Source organism: Salvia hispanica, chromosome 4 (genome assembly GCF_029641045.1).
Source record: "Salvia hispanica isolate PSC_SH4W2 chromosome 4, Shi_PSC_v1, whole genome shotgun sequence".
NCBI classification, from domain to species: Eukaryota; Viridiplantae; Streptophyta; class Magnoliopsida; order Lamiales; family Lamiaceae; genus Salvia; species Salvia hispanica.
Genome location: NC_142695.1, coordinates 60,577,356 through 60,598,343, shown reverse-complemented (window position 1 = coordinate 60,598,343; position 20,988 = coordinate 60,577,356). Strand labels below are relative to the sequence as shown.

Genomic DNA, 20,988 nt, shown 5'->3' with positions numbered 1-20,988 from the left:
CATTAAAACCCTTAGGTCAGATAATGGGAGGGACTTCGTTAACAGTTCGATGACCCAGTTTTGCAAAGACAAGGGAATGATCCACCAAACATCTTGCCTACACACCAGAATAAAATGGGGTCGCCAAAAGAAAAAACAGAACAATCCTCGAAATCACCCGAGCCTTAATGATCGAATCCAAAGTACCAAAACATTTTTGGCCCGAAGCCATAGCCACATCTGTCTACCTCATGAACCGACTTCCTACAAAAATCCTCAACAAAAAAACCCCACTTGACGTCCTGTCCACAAAAACCAATGTCCCTCAACACTTAACCCTTTCCCCAAAGGTCTTCGGATGCACCGTCTATGTCCATATCCTGAAACACGAGAGAACCAAATTGTCGCCTTGTGCAACCAAATGTGTCTTCCTTGGGTATGGGATAAACCAAAAGGGATACCGATGTTTGACCCCCACACTAAAAAAATCACCACCACCATGAACTGTGACTTCTTAGAAACCGAGTTCTTCTACCACACCCACTATATTAGTTAGGGGAAAAGTGGACCAGGTAGTTCGTCAGACTATCTAAGTTGGGTCGTGCCACTTCCAAACTCTTCGATTGAGGATCTAACAGAACCAGTTGTCGTTGCTACCGAGCAAGTCTTACCGCAAAGTCATCTCATCCGCGATCCCCAGATCCTCCTCCAATGATATCCGAGGTAATTTCTGAACCAAAACCCAGTTTCTCCTAACCCTATGAGTACAGAAGAGGAAGACAACACGGTGGATAGTGATACTGGGAAGTATATTCTTCATCATCGAACTACAAGAGGAATCCCACCTAAGAGATATTCTCCCGAAAAGATTGGGAAAATGAGTCGTTATGGAGTAGCAAACTTTGTGCAAGGAAATTTGGCGAAAATGGCTAGAGCATTTGAAGCCGCACTGTATGAAGAAGAAGAAGAAATTGTATAGTCGGCAGAGGAAGCAATGAAACACAAACATTGGAGGGATGCTCTAATCACGGAAATGAGGGCACTTATGAGGAACAATACGTGGGTGAAGGGCCAGTTGACTGAAGGAGTGAAGATAGTTGGGTGCAGATGGGTGTTCACTATAAAGTGAAGGTCGGACGACACGATAGAAAGGTACAAAGCTAGACTCATGGCAAAAGGATACACCCAAACCTATGGTATTGACTATGATGAGACTTTCTCACCTGTGGTAAAGATTAATACTGTGAGAGTGTTGTTTTCTGCTGCTGCTAACAAGGATTGGCCACTTCACCAGTTCGATGCGATTAATGCCTTCTTGCATGGGGAATTACAAAAACCAGTTTTCATGGAGCCTCCACCCGGTTTTACCAGTGAATTCCAGGTTGGAGAGGTGTGCCAGCTGAAAAAGACGTTGTACGGACTTACGCAATCTCCGAGGGCATGGTTTGGGAGGTTCACGGAGGTGATGAAGAAGTATGGATACAAACAGAGCAATTCTGACCACACACTATTCATCAAGAAAAGAGAAGGTAGAATTACATGGCTGATTATATATGTAGATGACATGATTATTACTGGAGATGATAAAGAGGAAATAACAGAGCTCAGGAGAAACTTGTTTAATGAATTCGAGTTGAAGGATCTAGGACTCCTTAAGTACTTCCTGGGAATAGAAGTGCCAAGATAAAAAAAAAGGGGATCTTCATGAATCAGAGGAAGTACATACTCGACTTCTTGGCAGAAGTTGGGACGATGGATTGTAAGCCTGTAGACACCCCAATGGTCCAAAATCATGGATTGTAGATGAAAGAGGAGGCGAAACTGGTGGCAAGGGGAAGATACCAAAGGCTAATTGGGAAATTGATTTACTTATCTCACACGAGGCCAGACATTGCCTACGCGGTGGGAATAGTGAGTCAATTTATGCATGCACCGCAAGAGGAACACTAGGAAGCGACAATAAGGATAGTCCGATACTTGAAGGGTACAACAGAACATGGACTCCTGTTCGAAAAAACAAGGACACTTGGAAATACATGGATTTACTGATGTAGATTGGACGGGTAACCCGAATGATAGGAAATCCACTGCGCGATACTTTACCTTTGTTGGAGGGAATCTTGTGATATGGAGAAGCAAAAAACAGAAAGTGGTAGCACTATCTAGCGTGGAGACTGAATTTCGTGAGATTAAGAGTGGACTGACTGAACTACTATGGCTAAGGAGGCTTCTGCGAGAATTAGGCTTGCACTCATCTCAGACGTGCAAGTTATGTTGTGACAACAAGGTGGCTATCAGCATTTCGGAGAATCCAGCCCAACATGATCGGACTAAACATGTCAAAGTAGACAGACACTTCATAAAGGAGAATATTGAGGCAAAGATAGTGGAGATGCCATATGTCAAATCTGAAGATCAGCTGGCATACATCCTTACAAAGGCGGTGAACTCGAAGCTATTTCGAGAAGTGTTGTATAAGTTGAGCATCGGAAACCCCGTCGCTTAACTTGAGGGTGTTGGAGAAGATTGCACCATATTAGACTGGAGATACACGAGAATCATTCCTTACCAAAGATAGAAAATTTCAATCAATGTAATTAAGTTAATTAGGTTTACTTTGTATAGGGGACCTTAGTATTATATAATGGTACTGTGTATAATGATAATTATCAAGAAATAATACAAACCCTTTCTACTGATACTACTTTTAACATAATGTAGTTTGTCTACAAAGACGGTAGACCAAGTTATTTGCACATAAACCAAAGGGTAAATGCAAGAAGAAAAAAAATATACTCAACTAACCAGATATATATCAACTTCAGATTATGGATAGATGTCAAAATTTTGGAGGTCAAATCTGTTTTTCCAACCTTTGATGCAACGTGTTTGGTTGTTACCATCGTTAAATTTTGCAGTTCAGGCATCCTCTTAATCTGTTCCGGGGGCGTCTCAAGAAGTAGACAGCTATTGATTTCTAGATTCCTGAGACTCGACATTGCACCATTAACAACTTGTATCTTCTCAAGATTCCACAACTCGTTGATGCTAAGCACTTTGAGCATGGGAAATCTGCCTTGTTGGATCACCATTTCTTGACCCGTGTATGCATTTCGCAGTTTGAGGTACGCTAGGCGAGTGAACTTCTCTAATGTCGGCATGGGGTCTTCATCAAGACAAGCATTTACCAATGTTATGCGCATAATCCCTTGAGGTATATTATCTGGACTTGGTAGCCTACCTATGCGCCCATCTAGTTTTAGCGTCTCGAGACTTTGTATAACACCAATTTTGTCCAAACATGGCATGCTTCTAAAACGAAACCCTCTTATGAAAAGATTATCAAAGCTTGGAAGCTTAGCTAGTGACGCAAAAAAATACATCTGAGTTTTCATCAACCGCTTCAATGCCCAACGTTCGGAGGTTAAACATTGTCTTCAATTGCGACGCATCATATGCCCAATCATAAATCAAGATGTAGGTTTGGGTCTCCAAATTCTGTAGGGCATCTACTTTCAAAGGACTGGAGCAAATCACATTAGACATGTGGAGATCACGAAGACCATCCATTTCCCATATAATATCCGGGACCTCCACCATAAAAATCTGAGCTATATCAAGAGCCTCAAGCTTTTTCAAAGCCCCCAACGAGCGTGGGATCTGTTGTATGTAATTATTTCTCAATCCCAAGTATCTCAACTCAATCATTGCTCCAATTTCTTTGAATAAAGTCTTCAACCCAAAATCTTCCATGTCAAGTATTTTGAGTAGTTTAAGACTCTCCCAATAAGACGAGCTAGTGGTCTGACCGTTAGTATTTTGACGGAACTGTAAATAACAGGACCACTTCGACAATGTTTTCATTTGTTATAGACCTGTTTATCAAAAAGTTAATATTTTAGATCTAATTCGTATTTTGGTCATATGTTTATGACCAAAATTGACCTTTACTCAATTAAAATTGATCTATTGGTAAGGATAATATCTTGTATATGCTTTATTTCCAAGATATGATATGGGATTGTAGATTGTGTCCCTGCATGATATGCTCTATGTTTGAAGACCTTTCGACTGTTACAAACATTTTTTAAGTACATAAACATAAATCTAAAAAAGGAAAACAAGACACAAAATAAAACACAAAGGGTGATGCTTCTCCAGAGCAGAGCATAAAACCTTTGATTAGACCTTGATCTTCAAATCCACCATATCTCAGCTTCTTGTCAATACATCTAAAAAGCTAAAACAATAAAACACAGTCTAACTATCCAATTCCTTTATAAAAAGAAGATCTAAGTAGGAGAATCAAATCAACTAACCTTATAACAGTCGAACTTGAAGGACTCTGCCATAGTCCTGCTCCTGCTTGTCGCGGATCCCTCTGACACACTCGAGAAGAGATTCGTTTGTACGATCAATCTCGATCAGCTTAAGTTCTAAAATGTTACCCATGTCTTCCGAAATCTTCTTCAGCTTACCACAACGATTGAGCACTAGCCGCTTCAGTGCTGGGAAATGATAACTTTCAGTCTCCCAATCCTCCAAATCAGATTCCTGAATTAGCATATATTCCAGTTTAACAAACAGTTCCACTTCTTCATAATCACTCTCTTCGTCATAATCGTTCTCATAGTCAAAAGTGCTCCACGCACCGCCTTCAAAGGCATGATCTGTCAGTTTGAGCACTTGAAGCTCGGGCAGAGCAGCAATTGCCTTCATATATTCCCAAGGGAATCTCCAACCACTTAAGGTTAACTTCTTCAGCGTCTTCGGGAAAACAGGCTTAGATTTTACCTGAAGAAGAGAGCCTTTCTTCACAACTAGTGTCAGCTTCTCAAGTTGAGTCAAGAGAACAAGATTGTGGAGCTGATAGTCTTCATTTGGGTATTTGTCTCCAGAATAAGTGATTGCCAATTTCTTCAAATTGTAAAGTAATCCCATTATCTGTTCTGTACATATCAGCTTCTTCACCACATTCAGTGTGAGCAGCTCCTTCAGAGCAGAGGCTACTCCTTCTGGATCTGGCAGAAGATCGAAAAAGGAGACGAGATGAGTCAGAAGCGGCAACAACCAGATCTCCTGTGGTAGATCCACGTTGTCCTTTGAGTGTTGCCTCAGTCTCTTGCTATGATGAACTAACAAAACGCGAAGATTTTGAAGCCTTGATATGGCGTGCGGAACCTCCATTGGACATCCGAATGCAAGGTACCTGTTACAATCAAAACATGAAACTTATCCCAAAAGACTTGAATGTGTTAGAAGAGAAATTTCATTTAGTCTATAAATCCCACCCCGGTTGCCTTACAACCGACGTGGGACAATAGGTTCCGTAACAATTGACCCTCCCCCCTTAAGGCCAACATCCTCGTTGGTCATGACAGATCTTTGCCATACAACCATTCTGAGTTCTTGTTAGTCATAGCTGGTTTACTCCGAGTCAGCTCTAAAATGTTCGAGCGTCTAAGTCAAAGCACCAATGGACCAATGTTACAGATCAAACAAAAGAACTAAACAAAAAAAACTAACTAGCTTATTAGGGGAGAGAACTCATTTAGTCACCTATAAACCACACACCAATTGCTTTCACAGCTGATATGGTACACTAGAGTAAGTAACGGTACCTCAAATGAAACAGCTCGAACACGGGAGCTGGGAGTGAGTACGCGTCAGTGTCCACCACATCCAGCACCCTCAGCAACTTGAACTTTCGAAGTCCGGCTAACGAGCTCTCACTAGACTGGAAGGTCAAACACGAGCGCAGCGTTGAGGCGTAAGCTCTAGCAAGGCGCTTAAGATCCGGATAACCAATAGTCAGCCGCCGCTCATAGTTCTCATCTAGAGCCTGTGATTTGGCCATATCACGGACCATATTTGGTATGTTGCAGCTTTTGAATTCGCCATTGAACTTGAGATCCGTGATCAACGGCAGATTTCTCCTCACAAGCTTGTACAAGTAATCTTTAGCCTGATTTTCATCTCGAACGAATCCTTCAGCTATCCATAACTTGATAAGCTTCGAGATCCGGAACTCGTGATCTTCTGGAAAACCACCCATGTATAAGAAACATGGCCTCAAATGAACAGGTAAATATGTGTAACTCATGGCAACTATATTTCCAAACTCATTATCCTTCTCAACCGCGGATTTCACGTCTTTTGCAATATCACCCCATGCTTTTGTATTCGCCTCTGCGCTTGATAAGATACCTGAAAGATATATATATGAACAAGATTATGATGCAAAGTCCACAACAGGTAAGTTCTCTATCTACTGTGCTCACATACTTAACGCAATATTGATCAGCATAAATACCTCCAATCAGCACAATCGCAAGGGGCAATCCTCCACAACTGGTTGCAACATCGTATGCGATCTTTTTCATATCCGGTGCTAGATCTCTGTCTGGAAACGCCTTATTCTTGAGCAGACTCCAACTATTCTCAGGACTCATGAGCTCCATCCTGATAGGAGTACTAGTAGAGCTGACATCTTTAGCCACAGTCTCATCCCTGGTGGTGATCACAATCCGACTCCCGTCACACTTCTTGGGGTCGCCAAACGCCTTCCTGATGTTGTCCCACGCCTGTGCGCTCCACAGATCATCCACCACGATCAAGTACTTCTTCAACGTCAAGATTCTGTGTAGTTGATTTTCCATTGTCTCACTTTTGTCCACAAGAGTGTCAGGGATTTGTTTCTCCAAGGCATATAGGAGTTCTCCAAAAATATTTTGTGTGTTATACTTTTGAGACACAACGATCCAAGCTCGGACAGGAAACTCGTTGATGACGTCCTCATCGTTATAAACAGCTCTAGCCAGAGTGGTCTTCCCAATCCCACCTATCCCCGTGAGGGGGACGATCTGGCGTTGGGACGACGGTTGTCCACAGAGCACATCTTTAATATTCTTCAAATACTCCCCAAGTCCAACCGTGTCAATATCAATATCAGGCTGGGACACCGGGGCAGACGAGGTAGCCGTTGCTGGACGCACACCGTGCTGCTGCTCATCCTCCTCTTTTTGTTGGATCTCCGCCATCTGTTGAGCGATGGGGGATATTTTCTCCATCACTCTGTCCAGCTCACGGAAATCGTACAGAATATTTGTACGATTGCGTGGGCGGCCGACAGCGGCCATTTTATCGGCCTGGAGGTTCCAGCAGTAGTGCTCGTAGATGAAATGCTCCATCACGTCTTCGGCTTGGTTGGCAGCGTTCGTGACGGCTGTTTCAAAACTCGCTGCTTCCTTGGGATACTTTTCGAGGAACTGTTTGATGGTTTCGATCCGTGCAAGAAGATCTTTAATCTGTCGCTTTCCTTCAACGGAGATAGGGTACTTTTTATCATCGAGATTCAGGATTCTGTCTATGGTTTGTATGAGTGAATGGCATACAGCATAAGCCATATTTTGCAGAAATATCAAGTTTCAAGAGAGGAAGAGCAAGTTTGGATTGTTGGGTTTTTGATGAGAAGAAAATTGAGAATAGAGTTATTATTACAGCCCACTTTCCTTTTTAGTTTTTGGATAACCCGTTATTAAAAAAAATAGTGAACTCTTTATCTTTATTTTATTCTTTCTTTTTAATTTATTCTCTCTATCTAATGCAAAAAAATGAAAGTGTATAAAATCTCTAAGGAAGGAGGAGGAGGGAGTACTATATTAAATAGTGTACACGTAAAACGCCTAATAGAGACATTGATGGGAATTCAAAAATTAATTAATGAAACAAATATTGATTTAATATTAGTAACTAATAGAGACATAAAAAAATTAGTTGCGCAATATCGTCGAGTTTAGAAAAAGTGGGACAGTTTTCCACTCTGTCACACTCACACATTAATTATGCAAGAAATTAATATTAGTTGCTTATAAAATAGTTTACCACCTCAAATTTTATATTGTTCCAATGAGAAATTAAAAAATTCTAACTCGATATTGACGAAAGTTAATTAGAAATTGGTAAACTAAGAATAGGGGTAATATATTAAATTTGCATGTTGATATTAATTTATTTACATAAAACAATGTTGATGTCTCTTATAACCTGATTATTAATTATTATAGAAGCGTAATATATTAAATTTGCATAAAATAAAATAAATCATTATTTGCACTTTAAAAATAATTCCAACGGCAAGTGGTTGAGTATTAAGTTTACACACAAATAGGAAAAACACGTTACTCCATTTGTCCTCAATGAATATGCACTTTGGGTTCAGCACGAATTTTAATGCAAAATTAGTAAAATAAGAAAGGGATAGAAAAAAAAGTAATTAGGCCATGTTTGGTTGCCAGGATTCTGTCTGGGAAAGTAATCTGATTACATAAATTTTAAATTCCTGTGTTTGTTTCAGTTTTTAATCAAACTGGGAAAGTAATCAGAATCCGAGAACAAGGAAAGTTTATACAATTTTCCAGGATTATGAATCCTAGCTTTTCTTAGTTATTTTTTTTCCAGTTTTAGGATTCTTACATGTTTAATACAATATAGTATAGTTTTATTATTATTATTAATTAGAATGTTTTAAAAATAATTTAAAATTATAAATCATATACTACTTAATTTTAGAAAATAAATAACTATGATTAAAATTATCATAATTATAACTTATTTTATAATAATTCATAATAATAATTAATAATTTATTAAATAATTAAAATATAATTATATAATATAAATCGTATGATAAATAATTATTATTTTTATAAATTAATAATTAATCAATAAAGTCATAGTGTAATTTTCATTTATTAAATTTAATCACTTATAACACCCTTAAATATTATAATTATAATACTAATTATTATTATAATAAATGAGTATAATATTTTAAACTATAATTATATGTATTATTTTATATTATGATAGATAATTCATATTTAAACTATCCATTGTAATAATAAATAGGGGTGCGTTATAATGATAACTCATATTTATGTGATAACCTAATAACCCTATCATTTTATGGGTCAAAATATCATTTTTACTAAAAATGATATTTATACATGATAAAATGATATTTTTTCAGCATACATAAAATGATACTTTTAATCCACAAAATGATATTTTGTTCTATAAAATGATACTTTTCGTCCATAAAATGAGGGTTATTAGGTTATCACCATAATTATGGGTTATCATATGATCACATCCCATAATAAATATAATAATATAATTATTATTATCTGTAATTATTAAAAAATTTATATTATTATTCTTTTTTATAAATAAAAAATAATAAGTATACTTTTCGCTTGGTGTTTAAATTATTATTAAATTTAAAATCTTGATATTTTGCAAACATAGGAAAGTAAAGTTACTAAGAATCATATTCCCGGGATTCATTTTCTCAGGAATCATTTTCCATGCCAACTTTACTTTCCCGTCAAACAAATATAGCCTTAAAGAATTGTTAGTGGGTAATGAATCCCACCTCATTAGAAAGAAAAGAGTTTCCAAAATTAGAAAATACATATTCTTGTGGACAGATTAAAAAGAAAAAAATGCATATTCTTATATAACAGTATATTTTAAAAGTAGTTGAGGTGTATGATCAATCATCTTAATTTTATGATCATTAAATACATTATCTTGAATACAAATAGAGACACATCTTTTTAAGTAATGTCAACAATGAGGTGCAGAAGAGCAAATAGCAATCACATAATTATAAGATCATTAAATACTTTCCGTGGAATCTCAACAACAATTTTACATTTTGGAAGTCAACAACAATTTTACATTCTACTGTGAAATTGTGCTACCGAAATTATTAAAGTAATTTAGTACGGTTGGCGTTGCTATTTTTTAATTACAATATTAAATTTAACGCGATGCAACTGTAAATATGAACATGGAATCTTTAGTCTTAGATATAAACTACTACTAAACGGCATTAGATTATAAATGGGAAGCTCCTTATCATCATGAGGGGAACAATAATGATATTTTATAATTGTGAAAATACATGTATATCCACTAACTATTTCTATCGAATTTTAAAAGTAGTACTATAACAAAATAAGTTCAAGTTTAAATAATTAAACCCCACATGCCAAGCAGCCGATGAGAAATTCTTTTTCATCAATTTTGCTCATTTCTTTTAATTCACTTTTTTTTAAAACTTATTTTCAATTTTAAGCAAGGGTGGACACTTGTCATCATATTGTCCAATTTTTAATTCTTAAAGGAGTACAAAGTTTGCACACACTATAATTTCAGTCTCCTCACCTTAGAATTTCTTAGATAAAATTCAAGTACAACACTATAACACTATAATTAGTTTGAAAACAATCTCCATCAATCTAATAATCAATTATATATATTTTATGATTTAAGTTACTTTTGATTATATTAAAGAAACAAAATCAAATTTAAAGATAAATAACTAAATTATAGCAACTATATAAATTAGTTTTGATTCTACGTTTATAGATTTATTTGATTCTAATATATCATTTAAGTTAATTTTTTACTCTTTCTGTCCCTTAAATTTTTAAAATGGCATGATTTCTAATGTACAATTGATAAAATAATAGAGAGAAAGAAAAAGTAATGGGAATTTTGTTTAGTGAATAATTAATAATCTTACCTTATTAGAGATGAATTTTTTTTTTTCTAAAATCAAAAGTGCATAAATTTAAGGAATATACATACTAAAATAAAATTTAGTTTTATTTTTAAAAGACAGATTAAATATTTGTCTATATCTTACGTTTGGATTTCAAATAAAATATTAGTTCTTCTAAATTGATTGTATATTTTTCTTTTTTAGTTCTGTTTGTTTTTAAAATTTGAATAAAACAATAAACCAAATTATATAGTATATATATTAATTTTTTAATAATACAATTATTTTAATAATATTATTTATGATACATAAATTTTCAGCATGGACTAATTAGTTTTTCTAGTTCTATCCCACCGATATTGAATGGACCTTATAACTATTAACAGTGACTTGGATCCTCCATTAAGAAAATTTTGTCTTCGCCACTTCTTACTAGTTTAGTCTTATGGAAAGAAGCATATGTCTAACCATCCAAAGCATTGTAGCTTATGTCATCAACCAGGTCACAAAAGGTCACAATGTCCAAGTACTATTGCTACTATGTACAATAATCGGGTCATGAATCTCTTGGCTGCATTATTGCATTGTAATCCATAGCCCCATTCCTTTTTATTCATTGAAATTTAAATAATTGACATATTCATTAAGATGGATATACATACATGTATAAATTCATTATTGTTCCCCTCAAGAGGATAAGGAGCTTCCACATTCATAATCTAATGCAATTTTAGTAGTTTGTATCTAAAACCAAAGATTTCAGGTTCACATATATACAATTGTATCGCTATCTTGTAACTTAATATTGCAATTAAAAAAATTACAAAGTCTACATTAATAAATTCATTTGGTAGCACAATTTAATGTATAATTGTTGTTGACTTCCAAACTACGACTCTTTCCGCTCCTTCAGAGTTGAGGCACTATTTATTTTGCAAGGAGTTTAAGAAATGAATGTTTAGTGTGTTAAGTGGGTGTGTAAAAAAAATAGATAAAGTAAAAGAAATAACAAAATAGAGAGAATAAAGTAAAAAAGTAAATAAAATAGAGAGAATAAAATAAAAGAGATAATGAAGCAGAAAAGAAAAAATGGATTAATTATTACCATAATATTTAAGTGATTGCTAATTGCTCTTCTACACCTCTGTTGACTTTTAAAATGTGTGTGTCTATATTTATTCAAGTAAATGTATTTAATGATCATAAAATTAAGATGACTGCTCTTCTATACCTAGTTGTTGACTGTTAAAATGTGTTCCAAATGATCATAAAATTAAGATGATTGGCGTTGGAGTTATTTTTAAAGTGCAAATAATTTGATTTATTTTATGCAAGTCTAATTGCGTTTCTAGTAATTAATTAATAATCAGGTTATGAGAGACATCGACATTGTTTTATGTAAATAAACAAATATCAACTTGCCATTTAATATTAATGTGTCACATTCTACAAACTGCTTGTGGGGTGGCATTGAATTAAAATAATTGACCGCCCAACTGGTTGTTTTGCCATCGAAATTATCATTTATAGTCGTTATAGAAATTAAGAAAACCGTAACTTTTCATTAAACAATTGTTTGTTCTTTAAATTAGCAATCAGATATGACCTCTCACGTTCCTAACAAAAAAATAATATCCACTTGCAGTGTACTAACTCTAACAACCTTCATTATTCAAACTGAAAAAATAAATTCTAACAACCATCCATTTTACTTAGCATGTGAAATATTCAGATAATTGATGCACAGGATCATTTATTGGTCAATCAAATGTCAAATTTGTGTGTTCTAACGTTTGGCGGAGTTTATCTTGTGTACGGTGCGAAATACAATATCTATGGCTACCTATGTCCCTGAAAATTTATCCTATTTTTTCATTTTATTCATCCCTTAAAATTTGTCCATTTTACTTTTATTATTTTTGGTGGTTAACCTCATATTCCACTAACTCATTCCTACTCACATTTTATTATAAAACTAATATTCCCCCTGTTCCATTAGAAATGCAACGTTTTCCTTTTTGGGTTGTCCCACTAAAAATGAAACGTTTCTTAAAATGGAAACATCACTCTCTCTACTTTTTCCTCTCTCTTACTTTACTCTCTCTTCATTAACTCACAAAACAACACTTGCATAAAATCTTGTGCTGGAAATCAAATGTTTCATATTTATTGGGACGGAGGGAGTATATAAAAATAGGACCCACAATCCATTAACTTTTTCAACTCATTTTACATTACATTTCTTAAAACCCATGCCAGGTCAAAGTGGGACAAATTTTAGTAGACGGAGGTAGTACTTATTAATAGTCTTAACAATAAACTATACAAACTTAAAATAAAAGTTATAATACATAGAAAAAAGGTGATTGAAGGGTTAATATTAGTTTAAATCATCCTCAAATAGACCTTATCCAATAAAAGTTATAATTACTTTATGAAATTAATTTTTATTTCAATAATTAGTTTGGGAATTCCCATCAATGTCGACTTTAATTAAACATTGGGACCAGATATTGATTCCTTCATTACATTATATATCGCTTAGTTAATTACTAATAAAACACAATTAGGTGTAATAAGCGTACACTAGCCAATATTTTCTTTATTGAGCCCTTTTTAACTTGACACATGTTTAAAGAAATTGGTTAACTTTGTGAATAAGAGTAAATAGAGAAAGTGAGTGAAATATAGTGCCCATTTAAACTATTAGTTTTGTAGTATTAGATTTTAAGTGTAAAAAGTTAGTGGAATGTTGATTCCACATACTAAAAATAAAATATAAAGTAAATGGTTTTATAAATCGTGGACAAACTAAAATGACAAAAATGCTCTTTAAATGGTGGACGGACGGAGTACGTAATAACAACTCTATTTTGAATTTTATTCTCAATTTTCTTTTTCTCAATATTTTGCGACATCTTACTCTCATGTGAAAGGACTAGAAGAGCATTATCAAGCAACTATCGATCACTATCTATCTCATGTGGCTAATAGTACGAAAATAAATACACTGCCAATTTTTAACATAGTGAAAAAATCCTTGAAGTTTGAACTTGTAGTAAATATCTTACTGTCAAATATTTTGGCAAGATTAAATCCTATGTGAGGTGTTAAGGCAATTTTAAATAACTCGGAGATGACATGAAAAATTAGTGTCGACATGGAAATTAAGTCAACGCACACAGAAACAAGGTTGTTTGATTTTTTATGTATTTTGTGATACAACGACGTCGTTTTAGTCTAGTTGGACATATGACATGTCACCTCTTACCAAGACAACATCGTCTTGCACATTTTGGCATGCCACGTTGGATGCAAATTGGATGAATTTAATGTTGTGGGAAATTGACTACATGCTAAATATTCATACTCCCTCCGTCCACTATAAATGGTTCGGATTGTCAACTGCAACATCAGTTTGATATTATTCGCTTTGGGTCATCCACAAAAGACATCAAACTAATTTGGGGTTGGACAGAAATTATATACATCTTTCCGTTTGTTCGAATTGTTGATTGCAATAACAGTTTGATATTGTCCGCTTTGAGTTATGCCCGCATGGATTTGTTTTCAGGTCACTCGCAAAAGGCTTCAAATTGATTAGGGTTGTACATGAATTATATACAGCTTCCAACTTCCCATGTGGGATGAGTTTGTACTCAACATAAGTTACCAACTTTCCATTTTGGGTTGTCTAACCATAAGTGATTGATTTACTTTTTCGGTAAAAAAGAGTATTTATCTCTCTTACTTTATTTTTTTTTATTTCTCTTATTTTTTCCTCTCTAATACGTTATTTTCTCCACTTAACTCAATAAATATCAATTTTTTAAATTATGTGCCCAAAGAAAATTTTTTCACCACATTCAAAGTTGGTGGTAAAGATTTGAATTGGCTTATAAGTTGTTATATCAAGCTTTAACAAAAGTGATATTGATTTACAAATATGTAATGCTCTGAAATACAGAGTATAGTACAAAAACTTACTCATCAAAAACTCAACAATCCAAACTTCTTCTTCCTCTCTTCTTTCTCCAAAATATGGCTTATGCTGTTTGCCATTCACTCATCCAAACCATAGACAGAATCCTGAATCTCGATGATAAAAAGTACCCAATCTCCGTTGAAGGAAAGCAGCGGATTAAAGATCTCCTTGCACGGATCGAAACCATCAAACAGTTCCTCGAAAGGTATCCCAAGGAAGCAGCGAGTTCCGAAACAGCTGTCACGAACGCCGCCAACCAAGCCGAAGACGTGATGGAGCACTTCATCTACGAGCACTACCACTGGGACCTCCAGGCCGAGAAAATGGCCTCTGTCGGCCGCCCACGCAACCGTACAGAGATTCTGTACGATTTCCGTGAGCTGGACGTAGTGATGGGGAAAATATCCCCCATCGCTATACAGATGGCGGAGATCCAACAACAGCAGGGTGTGCGTCCAGCAACAACGGCCTTGTCCGGCCCGGTGTCCCAGCCTGCTATTGATACCGAAACGGTTGGCCTCGAGGAGTACTTGAAAAATATTAAAGCTTTGATGTGTGGACAGCCGAAGTCCCAACGCCAGGTCATCCCCATCACGGGGATGGGCGGGATTGGGAAGACAACTCTGGCTAGAACTGTTTACAACGATGAGGACGTCGTCAACGAGTTTCCTCTCCGCGTTTGGATCGTTGTCTCTCATAATTATAAAGTAGAAACCATTTTTGAGGAGCTTCTATATGCCTTGGAGAAACAAATCCCTGGCAGTCTTGTGGAGAAAAGTGAGACAGTAGAGAACAAACTACACAGGATCTTGACTTTGCAGAAGTACCTGATCGTGGTGGATGATCTGTGGAGTACCAAGGCGTGGTACGAAATAAGGAAGGCGTTTGGCGACCCCATGAAGTGTGACGGGAGTCGGATTGTGATCACCACCAGGGATGAGGATGTGGTTAAAGATATCGGCACTTCCACTCCTCACAAGATGGAGCTCATGAGTCCTGAGAATAGTTGGATTCTCCTCAAGAAAAAGGCGTTTCGAGACACAGATCTAGAGCCGGATATAAAGAAGATCTCAGAAGAAGTTGTTACCAGTTGTGGAGGATTGCCCCTTGCGATCGTGCTTATTGGAGGTAATTATACAGATCTAGATTCATAATCAATATTGCGTGTTCAGTATGTAAAAAGAGTCTAGTTCATATATCTTTTCAGGTATCTTATCAGAAGCGAAAATGGAAGCATGGGCTGACATTGCAAGAGATGTGAAATCCGCGGTTGAGAGTAGTACTAAGTTCGGAAAGAGAATTGCGTTGAGTTACACATATCTACCTGTTGATTTGAGGCCGTGTTTCTTATACATGGGTGCCTTTCCAGAAGATCACGAGATCCGGATCTCAAAGCTTATCAAGTTATGGATAGCTGAAGGATTCGTTGGAAACGAAAATGAGGCTAAAGATTACTTGTACAAGCTCGTGAAGCGAAATCTGCCTTCGATCACGTCTTTCAAGCCCAACGCTGAATTCAAAAGCTGCAACATACACGATTTGGTCCGCGATATGGCCAAGTCACAAGCTCTAGTTGAGAACTATGAGCGCCGGCTGAGTAATGGTCATATGGATCTCACGCGCCTTGCTAGAGCTTATGCCTCAACGCTGCGGTCATGTTTGACCTTCCAGCCTAATGAGAGCTCTTTAAGCGGACTGCGAAAGTTCAAGTTGCTGAGGGTGCTGGATGTGGTGGACACTAATGCGTATTCGCTCCCAGCTCCCGTGTTTGAGCTGTTTCATTTGAGGTATTATTACATATTCTAATGTTCCATGTTTGTGAAAGTAGTTGATGTGGGGACAGACCTCTGTCAAATTCGCCCCAATTTAAAGCTTAGATATATTGTTGGGTCAATCATATTTTCAGTTTCGGTCGAATATACTAATGAGTCAATTAAATTTAGCCCCATAATTGATGAGTGGCTCTTTTACCATGATAGAAATCTACAAGGTTTCATCCTAAAATCAATTTTAATTCATTTCTTTCTACACGATTGTTAGATATTGTTATATTTATTTTTTGTTTCGGTTGCCAACAGTTGCATGGCAATGATCAGCCATGTCCAGTTGTGAAGGCAACTGCTGTGGGATTTATAAACTAAATGAACTTTGTTTTCTAACACATGCAAGTCTTTTGGGATAAGTTTTCATGTTTGGACTGTAACAGGTACCTCGCCTTCGGGTGTCCAATGGAGGTTCCATACGCCATATCAAGGCTTCAGAATCTTCGCGCCTTGATAGTTCGTCCTAGCAAGAGGCTGAGGCACCACTCAAGCGACAACGTGGATCTCCCCTTGGAGATCTGGATGTTGCCGCTTCTGACTCATCTCGTCTCCTTTTTCGATCTTCTGCCAGTTCCAGAAGGAGCAGCCTCTGCTCTAAAGGAGCTGCTCACACTGAATGTGGTGAAGAAGCTGATATGTACAAAACAGATGATGGGATTACTTTACAATTTGAAGAAATTGGCAATCACTTATTTTGGAGACAAATACCCAAATGAAGACTATAAGCTCCACAATCTTCATCTCCTCACTCAACTTGAGAAGCTGAAACTAGTTGTGAAAGAAGGCTCTCTTCTTAAGAAGAAAGCTAAGCCTGTTTTCCCAAAGACGCTGAAGAAGTTAACCTTGAGCGGTTGGCGATTCACTTGGGAAGATATGAAGGCTATTTCTGCTCTGCCTAAGCTTCAAGTTCTCAAACTGAGAGATCATGCCTTTGAAGGCGGTGCGTGGAGCACTATTGTAGAAGACAACGATGATGATGATGAAGAAGAAGAAGAAGCACGACAACAACAACAACAACAACAACAACAACAACAACAAGAACAAGTAGGGGATTTGTTTGATAAACTGGAATATTTGCTAATTCAGGAATCTGATTTGGAGGAGTGGAAAACTAAAAAGGACCATTTCCTATCTCTGAAACGGCTAGTGCTATATCGTTGTGATAAGCTGAAGGAGATTCCGAAAGACATAGGTAACATTTTAGAACTTAAACTGATTGAGGTTGATCGTACAAACAAATCTCTTCTCGAGTGTGTCCAAGGGATCCGCGACTATCAGAAGGACAACAATGACCGAGTCCTTCAAGTTCTACAGTTATAAGGTTAGTTGATTTGATTCTCCTACTTAGATCTTCTTTTTATAGATTCATACATTGACAAGGAATTCGATAAGTAACTGTGTTTTTCTGTTTAGCCTTTTAGGTGTATTGACAAGAAGCTGAGATGTTCTGCTGGTGGAGAAGCATCACCATTTGTGTTTTATTATGTGTCTTGTTTTCCTTTTTTTATTTTATGTTTATGTATTTCTTGATTTGGACATGAAATGTTGCCCATTCTGCATATTTAGGTACTTATAAATGTTAGTTCTGTAAACACTAAAAAGTCTTACAACATTTATAGGAATCCCAAATCTTATGCGATTGGACTCTCGTTGAGAAAGAACCGATAAAGAAAATTTGAGAAGATTAACGTACTCTACAACTCCATATCATATCTTTTTTTTTTTTTTTTTCTTTTTTTTTTTTTGGTTTAGTCTCTTAACCGAACTAGCTTGGCTGAGCTCGCTGTAGTGGGCCAGGTGGATCGGGCAGCAACAGTGTTGCAGATGTGGTGTCTGGGCTGGCGGGCCGAGAGGTGCTTTGCGCCAGCCAGTATGGGCTGAGAGGGTATCACACGCATGATTCAATGTCAATTGTGGAAATTCTAAACACACTAAATATTTTAAAAAATTTCAACCAAGTTTAAATTCATTTGAAAATCTGGAATTCGATCATAGTTCTATATTTTGACTACCAACATCTCAATTTTAATTCAATCAAATAGCTAGAATTAAGTATGAAAATTGAATAATTAGATTAAACTCCTATCATACAAGTATGATTAGCTATGGACCAAAAATACTAGACTTAATTTGGGATTGTTAATTAGTTAGCAATTAAGTCAATTAACTAGAAATAATTATGAGAATGATTAAACTAAATTAAAATCCTCGCATATTAGTATGATTAGCTATATACCAAAAATAATGGGCTTAACCTACATTAATAAAGGGAGATTATTATATAGATCTTTACTATCTTAGACTTGATAATGATTCTTAATGTCTAAATTCTGAAACCGTTTGGTGGTGAAGTAATGCAGTTCACCAGCTATATTTTCCTCTTTAATACTGCGGTTTACAAATTATATGTGGAATATGTATATGTTTTGTCTGAAATTGTATAAATTCAAAAATTAAATATTTTTCGTGAAATCAAACATGAACTATGAATTCATTCAACAAAATTAAGAATCCATCGTAGATCTTTACGATCTTAGAGTTGAGAATAATTCTTAATTTTTATTTTAGCCGATCTATATGGAGTAATTTTAACCAATAGTAGTATTTTAGCTAGCATATAGTGGTTACAAGTACAACTTTTGTAATGTGGGTCCTACGATTGTTATTTTATGTATTTTTTATTTAAATATTATATATCTAATATTATTGTAATAAGGTTGTTATATGTGAAGGCGTATAAAGTCAAATGATTCTTATCAACATCGTATATATTAATCAAATTTCTTATTAGAATTAATCCATAATTATGGATCCATTGACTTAACAATATATTGGGTTTATGGAATAAATTTAACTAAACTTTTATAAATAAAAAATTAGTTATGCTGTCATTAAACAGTCGAAATTTAGTATCGATTCATGTGATACAATATTCAATGCCAAGTTGATACTTGTTTATTTAAATTAAACAATTTAAATGTCACTCATACGCTACCACCACATCACTATATATTCAATCATAATTACGTACTCTGTATATTTTTACAATATCTATATATGCTTTCATTCATTGGTAGCTAGGCTGTCAAAACATAAATGTCAAACTTCTGGCTAAGTTTAATACGATAAATATATTAGTATAATAATAGTGTTAATTAAAGGATTTTAAAACTTGAAGTTGAACGTTATTATACAAAATTATGCTGAAATTAGCTATAGCCTAATGAGTTTGGGTTTGTTAATTATACTTTTGGGATGATAGAATTTATAAATTGTTAGTGTTTAAATATAAAAATTTATTAGAAATATAATACATGCAACTAAACCAAATTAAAAGTGTCAATAAATGAATTAATGTTGAGCTGGTATTCAGGTTAATTTGTCTCGATCCATCCCTAATTTTATATTTATCATTATATTTTTCCGAAAATAATTTAATTCATTGTTTTCATTTGTATACTAATCCAACGAATTAAATCACTATAAGACAGAACCAATCAGCCTATAGATGTACGTGTACTATATTAAATTCCAAGTGGTTCAATTTGAACTTACATTAATTAGTCAATGGTCATTTTTTATTCATTTTTAAGTGTGGGAATACGGTACTTATGGTTACCCTATCCGAAAACATCGGATAATAAAAATAATGTAAAATATCTATCCGATACTCGATCCGAGTATATTTTTGGAAATTCAAATACCCACTCTAGGTATTCAAACCCGAGGAATTGGATACCAAATACCCGACGACCCTAAACCCTAAACCCTAATATCTTTAATATTGCATGTATTTTATTGTATAAAACTACAAAAATGGATCATATTTATTTTAAAGTACTCCATCGATCTCATAATAAATGACACACTGGATAATAGCACGAGGTTTTAATTAAGAGATGTTAATTTATGTGGTAATGGAGAGACATCAACCTGGTTCATGTAAATAAACAAATATCAACTTGCCTTTTAATACAAAGTCCTGGTGGGGGTGGCAGTGAATTAAAATAATTAACCGTCCAACTGGTTGTTTTGCCATCGAAACTAGTCATAGAAATTTTAAAAAAATGCAACTTGTTATTAAACATTAGCTATCATAATTTACTAACTCTAACAACCTTCATTATTCAAACTGAAAAAATAAACTCCAACAACCATCCATTTTAGCATGTTAAATATTCACAAAATCGATGCACATAATCATCTAATTATGCTAAATATCATAATTTAAGCCCTTTATGAATTGGGACTGCCAACCCTCAACTATATATTCTGTCATCAATGATAATAGCAGTATACTAAATCCACTTAATTGAAAATAAATATAATTATCATTTAAATTTAAATTTTTATTTTTATTTATTTCTAGTCAATTAGATAAGGTTTAAAACTGAAACGTATAAAGTAGTTTTATGATTGCTTTTCCACACCTAATCCTTAGGTATAATTATAATTAGAGGAGACTTATGGTGTCGAGATTCTTAAAGCAATTTATTGAGAAGTGCAGCAAAAAATTAATTTATCTCAAGGCCTCCCTTCCATTATTATACTCCATTAGTCTAAGCCAGCTATTTCCCCCATTATTTTATTGTTAATTGTATCCCTTTCACATGGTTTACATTATCATT

The 20,988-nt window shown here is 35.2% G+C and overlaps 3 protein-coding genes across 5 annotated transcripts; 1 reads left to right on the top strand and 2 right to left on the bottom strand.

The window, feature by feature from the left end:
- Positions 1-2,481: 2,481 nt before the first annotated feature.
- LOC148929822 (disease resistance RPP8-like protein 3) lies at positions 2,482-3,732 on the bottom strand. Its single transcript, XM_089057045.1, has 3 exons — positions 3,395-3,732; positions 2,880-3,291; positions 2,482-2,520 (listed from the first exon to the last, which is right to left on the bottom strand). The coding sequence occupies exons 1-3, from the start codon at positions 3,730-3,732 to the stop codon at positions 2,482-2,484; spliced, it is 789 nt and encodes a 262-aa protein (XP_088913171.1).
- A 220-nt stretch (positions 3,733-3,952) lies between these two features.
- Positions 3,953-7,490, bottom strand: LOC125194154 (putative late blight resistance protein homolog R1B-16). Of its 2 annotated transcripts, none has more exons than XM_048092214.2 (4): positions 6,293-7,490; positions 5,601-6,186; positions 4,299-5,188; positions 3,953-4,211 (listed from the first exon to the last, which is right to left on the bottom strand). In XM_048092214.2, the coding sequence occupies exons 1-3, from the start codon at positions 7,383-7,385 to the stop codon at positions 4,300-4,302; spliced, it is 2,568 nt and encodes an 855-aa protein (XP_047948171.1). In that variant the 5' UTR covers positions 7,386-7,490; the 3' UTR covers positions 3,953-4,211; position 4,299. The 2 variants fall into 2 exon arrangements, with proteins under 2 accessions (XP_047948171.1, XP_047948170.1); XM_048092213.2 differs by having other exon boundaries at positions 3,953-4,219; positions 6,293-7,489.
- Positions 7,491-14,504: 7,014 nt separating this feature from the next.
- On the top strand, positions 14,505-17,999 carry LOC125194153 (putative late blight resistance protein homolog R1B-14). 2 transcript variants are annotated; one of them, XM_048092212.2, is made up of 4 exons: positions 14,505-15,665; positions 15,745-16,324; positions 16,744-17,681; positions 17,782-17,999. In XM_048092212.2, the coding sequence occupies exons 1-3, from the start codon at positions 14,594-14,596 to the stop codon at positions 17,678-17,680; spliced, it is 2,589 nt and encodes an 862-aa protein (XP_047948169.1). In that variant the 5' UTR covers positions 14,505-14,593; the 3' UTR covers position 17,681; positions 17,782-17,999. The 2 variants fall into 2 exon arrangements, with proteins under 2 accessions (XP_047948169.1, XP_047948168.1); XM_048092211.2 differs by having other exon boundaries at positions 17,774-17,999.
- The last annotated feature ends 2,989 nt before the right edge of the window (positions 18,000-20,988 follow it).

Bases quoted from the DNA above. Each gene is read 5' to 3' on its own strand.
- LOC148929822 (XM_089057045.1), bottom strand. From the start codon at position 3,732: ATGGAAGATTTTGGGTTGAAGACTTTATTCAAAGAAATTGGAGCAATG. The intron at 3,292-3,394 runs GTTGGGCATTGA...GTTTCGTTTTAG, and splicing joins ACAATGTTTAACCTCCGAAC to AAGCATGCCATGTTTGGACA. The intron at 2,521-2,879 runs GTAACAACCAAA...GTGTATCTCCAG, and splicing joins AACTGCAAAATTTAACGATG to TCTAATATGGTGCAATCTTC.
- LOC125194154 (XM_048092214.2), bottom strand. From the start codon at position 7,385: ATGGCTTATGCTGTATGCCATTCACTCATACAAACCATAGACAGAATC. The intron at 6,187-6,292 runs GTATTTATGCTG...TATATCTTTCAG, and splicing joins TGCGATTGTGCTGATTGGAG to GTATCTTATCAAGCGCAGAG. The intron at 5,189-5,600 runs GTACCGTTACTT...TGATTGTAACAG, and splicing joins TTCGAGCTGTTTCATTTGAG to GTACCTTGCATTCGGATGTC.
- LOC125194153 (XM_048092212.2), top strand. From the start codon at position 14,594: ATGGCTTATGCTGTTTGCCATTCACTCATCCAAACCATAGACAGAATC. The intron at 15,666-15,744 runs GTAATTATACAG...ATATCTTTTCAG, and splicing joins TGCGATCGTGCTTATTGGAG to GTATCTTATCAGAAGCGAAA. The intron at 16,325-16,743 runs GTATTATTACAT...GGACTGTAACAG, and splicing joins TTTGAGCTGTTTCATTTGAG to GTACCTCGCCTTCGGGTGTC.